The sequence below is a fragment of the Mesoplodon bidens genome (genome assembly GCF_964165515.1).
Source record: "Mesoplodon bidens genome assembly, chromosome: 2".
Taxonomy (NCBI): Eukaryota; Metazoa; Chordata; class Mammalia; order Artiodactyla; family Ziphiidae; genus Mesoplodon; species Mesoplodon bidens.
Window position 1 is genome coordinate 100,881,155 of NC_138177.1, and position 10,391 is coordinate 100,891,545.

General features: G+C 36.0%; 1 protein-coding gene across 1 annotated transcript; it reads left to right on the plus strand.

Moving 5' to 3' along the window:
- Positions 1–8,825: 8,825 nt before the first annotated feature.
- LOC308612878 (eukaryotic translation initiation factor 2 subunit 3, Y-linked-like) lies at positions 8,826–9,847 on the plus strand (the record flags this gene model as incomplete). The annotated part of the gene is given in 3 exon segments (XM_081225671.1): positions 8,826–9,217; positions 9,219–9,241; positions 9,244–9,847. Coding segments are annotated over 3 exon segments (876 nt in total). The 3' UTR covers positions 9,705–9,847.
- Between the last annotated feature and the right edge of the window lie 544 nt (positions 9,848–10,391).

Here is a 10,391-nt window from a genome sequence, read left to right on the forward strand (position 1 = left end):
ATTTGCAAGCATTGCTGCCTGTTGGAAGAATTTGTATGTACAGGAAATACATACAAATATTGTGGATAGAGACAGTTTATGTCTCATTGTGGTAAACCTTTGCTTTACAGATTTGAAGGTACAGACTTTTACAAGCGAGTTCACGAAGTCATGTTTGATTATAAACATCAAGCAAATAATTTTCCATTTGGTATGTTTTATGATGATTCCTAATTTTGTAGCAGTGCCTGTAAAATAAACACCTCTTGCAAGTTAAAATTAAAAAAAAATTTAATCCATCATGGGTTTGCTTTCTTGACCCTGTGGAGATGCCCACAGCTATTGGGCATCCTAGGTGAATTTGACGTTGGTTGGGCTCTGCCAAAGACTAATGAATTGAAACAAGAGATAGCCTCTTGCCCTATACCCTTGCCTTTCCATTAGGACATCCTATGTTATTATTAAAATTTTTTTGAATTCCATTTTAAAAATTACTTATTACATAAAACAAAGATGCAATGTATGTAAAATATTAAAAGGAAGCTATGCTAAAAAGAAACTTAGAATAATGACTTTTCTTATATACACATATATTTTGGAAAATGTGAAGATGATGAACACAGAACTTTATGAACAAAGCCAGTCACCAAATAACAAGTTTATTTTAAAGTACTACTTCTGGAATCAGTTTAGTACTGAATAAACAGTGTATGTGTATAATAATATGTAAATTGAACAATTAGCAGAGGGAATCCTAGTATTAAGGAAACTTTAAAAGGCCAAAATGTTAACTAATGCCTTGTCAAAGAAAATTTTTTCCTCTCAAAACTTTTTTTATGGTGTGTGTGTGTGTATGTGTGTGTGTGTGTCTATGTTTGTCTTCAATAAAGAGCAGAAATAGAGCTAGACAAGAAAATATGCTCTTATATGTTGAATTTTACACAGTTCACATGTTGATATTCTGCCTTTTCCTAGGGTAAAAACAGATTCTTCCCAGAAACCTCTTGCATAAACATACTGATCGTCCAAAGTCAAGGATGTTTGAGAATCTATCTGGTAAAGATGGAAATTTAAACAGTAGTACATGAAAATACATTAGGAGTTGCTTCATATAATAAAATGCACTCATTTTTCCCTGAAAAGGAGAAGGAATCTGAACTTTTTTTAAATTATGAATTTCATAGTTGTAAAATGGGTGTATTTTGTCACACATTTTACAGGAAGTGCTCTCAGGAGCCAGAGGGAAAGGGATTTTATAAGATTCCAAGTTCCATGGAGATGCTCTCTGGGCAACAGTCTGAAGTGGTACCATGAAGATGGCTCTCATCTCATCCACCTGATCCTTCTTCAATCACATGGTTTATTGTGCATCTACTACATGCCAGCCCTGTGAGGTGCCTGATATATAGGGTAGAAATTTGCTAAGATAAGTGTTGGAAGGTGGTGAATGATTCAGATAGATACAAATGTAAGATGACTGTTTACTATGATGTTGCAGAGATATAGGAGGAATAAAATTAAGAAGATGTGATGAAGCCTGTCAGGGACATTCTAAAATGCCTAAAATGGTCAGACTCCCTCCACCCCACCCCATATAAGTCCTGCAATGGAAGAACCTCTGGCAAGTGTGAGTAAAAGACAAACAAGACCAGAGTTGTGTTGAGGAAGACAGTTCTACTGGAGTGAACTGAGACAAGAATTCCTGTGGGAGAATACAATAAGCCCAGAGGAGGAACTCAAGCCAGTTCTGAAAGCCTCAAGAGAGAAATTCTTGGGTTCTTCCCAAATCTGATGTCCATTCTGCTTCTGCCCCAGACTAGCCTGTGCTTATGGAATTTGCATACTTAAGAAAATATATCTGAACTCATGGCAAGAAGAGGCCGCTTTCTCTGAAGGAAAAAATCATGCTGCATGAACCCAAGATGCTGAATAGGGCATATATTAAACTCTATAGAAAATCCTATATGAATTTCAAAGATATTTATTTACTGTATTATCTGTGTAAAACATCGTACTGGGTATTTTTCTTTGTTGTTTATCTCTATTTGGGGTCCATATTTCCTTTTAACAAACTAAATTACCAGAACATAAGCAGTGTAGAAGGGGTAGAAAAAGTCAATTTGTAGGAGAAGCCGTTTTCTCTTAAATCTGAATTTTGTGCGCTGCAGAACATTGGTAACTAGTAATCTATATCTCATTCAACAAGTTAAGTCCCAATTTCTCTGGAAACTATTAATGCGCATTTATAGAACCTTCAAGATAGATCCACCCCAACCTTAAAAATGCCCTTAAATCCAGGCATGTATTGGTCATGCCACAGGGGCAACATTTACAACATTTCCACACTTTTCACTAACAAGGTAGCATCCTAGCATATTTTATATTTTCAAACTGTTAGAAATAAACTGACATTTGGGTCAGCATTGTTTGCTGAGAACTGACCTAGGCACCCATCAAATTCAGTACTTTGCTCGAAAAGTGGACAGGATAGCCGTGAATACTGTGAAGCTAACTTCGGTTTACATTTTGAAAGTCTTTTGAAGGCGCTGTTGTCTGAAGAACAACATCTCTTTCCATTTTTGTCTCAGGGAGGCTGTCACTGAGTGTACTACCTGCCTTTCTGTGGGTGGATGCATTGGCGTCTTTCATAAGGACTCCACATTTGTATCACTGAACTGTGTGTTTCTGTCTCAGCCAGAGAGCTCAAGGACAGCTTTGAATTGGGTGCATCATGTAATAGACTAAAAATCAAGAACAACAACAACAAAAAGACCTTTGTAATTTCAACTCGGAGAAAATAGGCATTTGCAATGAAATTAAATGTTTGGTTTAGCTTGGCCCCTAGGGGATAGTAATGTTCATTTTCATGTTGAATTGGTAGACTTTGCTTAAATGAGGGGCAGAACCAAATGACCCTGGAGACTAAATTACCTCTTAGCTTTGGAAATGGAGTTTACCTCGAGCCAGAATTGAGATGAATTTGTGGTGAGCTGACAGAAAATCTGGAAACATTTGCTCACTTGGTACCAGGAGTACAGATAGGCAGAGGAGGCAAATTCAGATGAATTATCCCCCATTCCTAGTAAATTCAGAAAAAAATCATTATTTAATTAGCATGAGTTCAATGCAAGCGTTTGCTATTCCTCTGATGCCTAAAATTAAAGAATAATTTCCTTTTCTTTTATAAACAAGAGCAATGTTAAACAAACAAACAAACAGGTGTGTCCACCTAGGAACACCAAGGCAGGCAGAAGAGAAAGGGCACCATTTGGCCCTGTGTGCAACAGCTCTGTACAAGCTCTGTGTTGCCTGCCGTCTTTCACCCCAATGGAAATGATTCCGTTTGCTTGCGATTATAGACTCCTATTGATTTCCAATTTTCACCAGGCATGTTCAAGTCTCTTGGGCTCTGGGCGCTTGTAGATTCTTATCAGTCTTGCGGTGAGGAAACAATGTGGTAATGTAGTTGGCATTGTGTAGCAATATGAGATTCCTATTCTACTTTCAATTTTGTCCCTTATTGCAGTATCTTAATTATATATCTTGCCATATATATTTAGAATTACATATGTACATAAAATTCTATTGGTTATGATTCCTTGGAAAACCCTGTATATACACACACATATTTAACACCAATGGACTCAGTGAATTCTCAAAGAGCAGACTATATTTTAATAGAAGCCTATGCTTATCTATGGAATCCCCCCCAATCAACATAGTATTCTGAATAGATTGGGTTGTATCATCTTACTGTTTTAGCTTGCTTTGACTTCCATCTCTAGAGTAATAATGGATTCACGATTACACTGCAGCTGCTGTCTCAAGAGCTACTTATATGGGGGAATCTGCATTCAGCAAGTGTTTATTTTATGTAGTGGAGTGCCACCCTAACAGTTCTGAGCTCTTACCAAAAAGTCATCCAGAAAGCACACTTCACAAACTCTAGTGTGTAACATGCAATTACTTTCTTTTTATCATAAAATATCTGAGTAATGCTTTTATTTGATCTAGGGAAAGGACTTTCTACCAATTCTAATTTTTCCTGCAGGATGTGTGTTCGTGTTCTAAATCTTAACTTACCAGTACAGATTGTGAGGTTTGATGAGTGTTAAACTGTAGAGCCATAATAAAAGTCAAAGTGATTTGTCAAAATTTGGAGGAAGTGTAAATGGCTACGTTTCAATTTGTGTCTGCAAAGAGTAGGTAGTAGTAATTGCTTTAGTGGGATGATCAGGATGAAAGACAGTTAAAAAAAATCTTAATTTCTTCTTTATGAGATTGTTACAGAGTCAGTACTTTGAGTGGCACCTCCCCACACGATTGCTGGTGTATTGTGCTGAAGCTTCACTAGAGAAAGTGCATGCTTTCATCCGGCCTCTGCAGGGCACATGCTCTGTTACACGAAGAGCATGACAAATCTGTATAGTTTCCAATCTCTTCTTCCATTTTCATTTCCACAATCTTAGAGGAAAAAAGCTCTGCTAAAAATAAATGTAGCTGTATTGTAATCTTCATGTAGTCTTGTGGTTAAAGAAAGAAAAGTAAATATTAAAAACCTCTGTGTTTTAGTTGGGAACACAAATAAAATGATTTATTTGCTTCTGCATATACCCTTTATTTTTACTTTCTGATCATTCTACTGAGACTGGATTTCACTAGAGTCCCCACGGTAATGGGGCTTGGTGACTAATCCACTGAGCCGTACAAACCCCATCTGCTTACTCACTTTGACATTTTAATAATATCCCATTTGGACCTTTGTTCAATTTTGCTTTGTGTGCTACATCTTTGTTTTAACATTATATCTGAAATAATTTACTATAATGAATACTATCAAAGGTCCCTAATTAAAACACACGGAAAGTTTTTTTTGTGTGTGTGTGTGTCAACTGTGTATACTTTCCACAGGAAATGTACCCACTAAAATTTGTCATATGGACCATCAAATTGTCCTCTTAATTATTGTTCATTGTGTATTTTACTTGGAATAAAGGAAAATATATCATTAAAAAAGCAACATCCTGTTTTATTTCCATCTTACTCAGAAATTCCTGTATGGAGTGTTTTTCTCTATAAATACCATAATAGATTATTCTAATGGTACAGCAGAGTAGGATAGCTTCAGACAACATTGCTGATGACAGAAGTAATGTTAAATGCTGACTTGTTTTGTTTTATAAATATGTGATTTCTTCAAATGAAGATTGATTATGACCTAGTATTTACATACATAAATCATACATATTGTGACAGACTTGTAACATGCTGTATGTGTTGCCCTCTGGGAGTTTGATTGTATTCAGCATATGCCACAGTCAAAAGCTTATTAATTATTATTGATTAATTCATATACTCCCTTTCACTCATACCAAAATATTGAGGAATATTATAGAAGGAAGAAGGAAGACTTAAACATGCATTAGAAGATCCCCCAAATATTTACTCAAATCTTCATAGGACACTAAACACACAAAAATCCTATAATTTAACCTAGATTTTGTAGCAGGAACAGATGGTAAAGCAAGTGATAAGTCATTTGCAGGATGTTAAGCTGCAAACAGAAAGTTAAGCATGATCCAGACTGTAAAGCAATGTAGGAGTCCAAGTGTGAAAAGATTTAAATAATAGAACAGTAACACGCAACACATTTTCTCTCTTTTCCAAGTAATCTCAGTAGCATTAGAATTTACCAGTGACTGCTGCTCTAATAAAATAATTATATTTATAGAGTGCTCTTCAGAAGGTAATACCATTTTACACACATTATATCTCATTTAATCTTCTTGAAAACACTATGAATCAGTATAGAAGTTCAGAGAGGTTAAGTGGGTTGTGCAATATTACACATCCAGTAAGTAGTGGAGCAGAGTCTCAATTCAAGCTTGTGACCCCAAACCTAGTGCTCTAAGTTTCATCACCATGGAAAGCTGGGAAACACCATGTGCTGTGCCTTCATCCCAGAGCTGATTCACTCATTTCAGCCATCTTTTACAATGTATATTAACAGCCATGGTGTTAATGACCATCCAGTGATCTATATCAGTCACTTAGAGAGTAAATAAATATATTTACTCTGCCAAATTCATTGGTTCTGCCACATATTAATAATCTATACAGGAAAAATGAGGTAAAGAGTTGAGATACTAATCAGACATCATAATAACTGAAGAGATGGCTCACCTGTACCATGGAGAGGTAATGCTGTAGAGAGAAAAGGACGCAGGCTTTAGAGTTGCAAAAATCCAGGTTCTTACCATGAATTTTCCATATATGAGCACAATTTGAGCAAATTAATTAATTTCTATGTTTTAGCCGCCTTAAAAACAGTTTTTTTAAAGGATTAAAAATATGTAGGGTTACTGTCACATAATGGGCACTCCATAAGAGTTATCATTACCATGAGTATAATTTAGACAGTGTATCTAAGCACCACATTGACTTCAACTAGGAACTTCCAGGGGACATAATTTTAAGAATTAAATAAAGAATAAAACCACTGGTATCAATTTGCTAAATATTTAAAATACTTGAAGACTGGCTATTAATCACATTGTTTTCTAGTTAATATGGGTAAACATTTATGATTCATATCTAAAATTATACTTAACGGAGAAAGAAAATTACTAAGAATTTAAAGGTCAGGAGTAAAATATGGTCAGTGCCACGGAATTATATCATTTCATAATATCTGAGTACAAAAAGATGTGATGGCTTTTATCTCTGGAAAAGTGGGGAGATCAATTTATATTTGACATTATCAGCACATCAATGATAAATAAAATCTAAAAAATTTAAAAACATCAGTGGGTACCCAAATATCTAAAAGGTGCCAACTCATAATATTGAAAAATCCTAACACAAGATCATAGAACAGGAGAACTCAAATAAGCAAAGAACGGAAAAACAGCTATTAGAACCATAAGAGCTGCTTTATTTGTATATATTTAATGTTGAAATTTAAGGATGGCCAATTGATAGCAAAACATTCTACTATGATGAAAGTTTTAGTTCCCTCAAGAGAAGACTCCGGATGGCAACTAATGATAAATCATTCAACATTGTGACTATATTTTCACCAGATATTTTTAATAGTATAACTTCTGAATGAGTTATACTCTATCTGGGTTGAATTGTGTCCACCAAATTGTGAGTATGTAAGCAGAGAAAAATTGGGCTCTGCAGTTTGAATCTAATATGTAAAGATTGACTGGGCCAGTAGGTGATCTTCCCTAGCTAAATTCTTCATTACCTTTTTTCATATAATAGAGGCAACCAATGGGTAATTTAAATTAAATGAAAAAATCCAAAATATCAGGGAATATGAGGTATTGTTTGCTATTAGATAAGAAAAGAAAGAGAAAGAAATCTATGAATAAAACCCAATGGGAAAAGTTCAGAGAGACCAGATGTCTGTCTGACCTCAACAATAAGAGCAAAGACAGTATCCTCAGAGAGCACAGGAAAAGAACAAATGAAAAAGATGAAAAAGACAGAGAACCAGAAATGTAACTCTGGAATCATAACAGGAGAAATTATCCAGAGTTTCATCAGTTTATCTGTTCCAATGTAGAAAATTCACAAAGCAAATAGACTGGTAGAGATAAAATAAATACTCCTAAATTCCAAATATGATTTAAGTTTAACCAAATTTTGAAAAAAATGTTGTGAGTACAGCTGAAAGCTTCAATAAAAGTACTAATAGAATGTTTCTCCTTTGCAAAGATGGTTATAAACTAAAAAGAGATTTGAAGAGTATTCAAGTCAACACAAGTCTATACTGTCAATAACCCCCAGATCCCAAAAGATGATTTCCAGTCTGGCATGCAAGAAGCTTGGAAGTTGCCATTTCATCCTAACAACAAGTAAAAGCTAAACATAATGAAAAATCAACTCTTCTTAGATCCATAAGAGAAGTGAAGTCACAGGGCAAACTGCTGTCCCCCTCCAATTGAGAGACTGAAAGGCAAGCACATAGAATCAGAACTTACCAACACAGAAACTCATGAGTAGCAACCTCACAGGAACTAGTACCATCAGGGTAGGGAAACCTAAAATGTAATCAATGAATTGCTGAAGTCTCAGTGTGGACAACTTCTGAGAGTTAAAAACTCCAGGAGGATTCAGTCGTAAGGGGGTCTCCACACTTTTGTGAGTTTTACCTTTACAAGCTTGACCTTTTGTGAATTTTACCTTTAGAAGTTCTCACAGTGAATATCGGAGAAAAATCTCCTTGTGCTTCTGGCAGGGGGAGGGGTAAAGGAACCATCTTGAGATATGTCAGAGCATTCTGTTCTTCATAACAAGATCTGTCCTTAGGTGGTGGGGGGTGAGTCTGGTGTGACTCTGGGGCAGCAACATCTTTCTCGCCAAGATCTCACCACACTGGATGTTACCAGGTTGATTCCACTCTCACATGAAGTTATCAGCAGACAAGCCACAATTAATATAGGTACACTTGGTCGCGTTGCCCATGGAATATCTACTGTTGTAAAAGCTATTTCTGGAGTTCACACTGTCAGATTCAAAAATGAACTAGAAAGAAATATTACGATCAAGTTTGGATAGGCTAATGCCAAGATTTACAAACTTAATGAGGCAAACTGTCTTCGCCAGAATGTTACAGATCTTGTGGAAGTAGTATACCTGATGAGTTTCCTACAGACATTCCAGGGACTAAAGGGAACTTCAGACATGTTTCCTTTGTTGACTGCCCTGACCATGATATTTTGATGGCTACTGTGCTGAATGGTGCAGCAGTGATGGATGCAGCTCTTCTGTTAATAGCTGGTAATGAATCCTGTCCTCAACTTCAGCCTTCTGAACACCTGGCTGTCATAGAAATTATGAAGCTGAAACATATTTTGATTCTGCAGAATGAAACTGATTTGGTAAAAGAAAGTCAGGCTAAAGAACAGTATGAACAGATCCTTGCATTTGTACAAGGTACAGTAGCAGGAGGAGCTCCTATTATTCCAATTTCTACTCAGCTGAAATATAATACTGAAGTTGTCTGTGAGTATATCATTAAGAAAATTCCAGTATCTCTAAGATACTTTACTTCAGAACCCCGACTTACTGTTATTAGGTCCTTTGATGTCACCAAACCTGGCTGTGAGTTTGATGACCTTAAAGGTGGTATGGCAAGTAGTAGTATTTTAAAAGGAGTATTAAAGGTGGGCAAGGAGATAGAAGTCAGACCTGGTATTGTTTCCAAAGATAGCAAAGGAAAACTCAGGTAAACCAATCTTTTCCAAAATTGTATTACTTTTGAGGAACAAAATGATCTTCATTATGCTGCTCCAGGGCGTCTTATTGGAGTTGGAAGAAAAATTCACCCCACTTTGTGCTGGGCTGACAGAATGGTGGGGCAGGTACTTGGTGCAGTTGGAGCTTTACCAGAGATCTTCACAGAATTGGAAATTTCTTATTTCCTACTTAGACGGCTTCTTGGTGTACACATGGAAGGAGACAAAAAAGCAGGAAAAGGTCAAAAGCCGTCTAAGAATGAAGTGCTTATGGTGAACATAGGATCCCTTTCAACAGGAGGAAGTGTTGGGGCAGTCAAGGCTGATTTGGGTAAAATCGTTCTCACCAATCCTGTGTGCACAGAAGTGGGAGTAAAAATAACCTTTAGCGAGAGAGTTGAGAAACACTGGCGTTTAATTGGTTGGGGTCAGATAAGAAGAGGAGTAACAATCAAGCCACCAGTAGATGACGACTGAAGATTATCAGTTAAATAATACATTTGGATAAAGTCAGAATTTCTCTTAACAACCTAGGGGTATAATTTCAAAGCAATACTGGTGATACAGCTCATTACCTTAGTAGAAGCCATAAGGTTGTTTTCATTTTCTTCTGATGAAAATTAGCCTCTACTACTAAAATAAAAAATAGGGTCTATAATAAATGTCAGAATTGGCACATTGATGGATTTTATCCATATTTTAGCAGTAATTGATCATTAAACAATGTCACATTTGTGCATCAATTCAGGTTTGAAATGAAACTACTATTACAACCAGACTTTGCTATAGCATACATACCACTGAACCTGTTTGAAATAGTTTTTCTCTTATTTTTTCATTAAAAAAAAAGAAAAATTATTTAGCCAGAGCCTAACCTACTGGGGTTTTATTTGTGTCTAACTGACACGGGAAAAGGAAAATACACAACTCCAGCCTTCTTTAGCCATCCTGTCTCACTTAAGAAGTGGAAGGAGGAGGAGAACTGAAAAATATGCAAGTAGAGAGATAGAAAGTTTAAGAAAAAAAGCCAAAAATGAATGCTACAGATAAAAAATAATGTAACAGATGTGAATAATGCTTTTGATAGGTTTACTAGTAGACTGGACATGACTGAGGAAAGTCTCTTTGTGCTTGAAGCTATCTCAGTAAAAACTTCCAAAACTG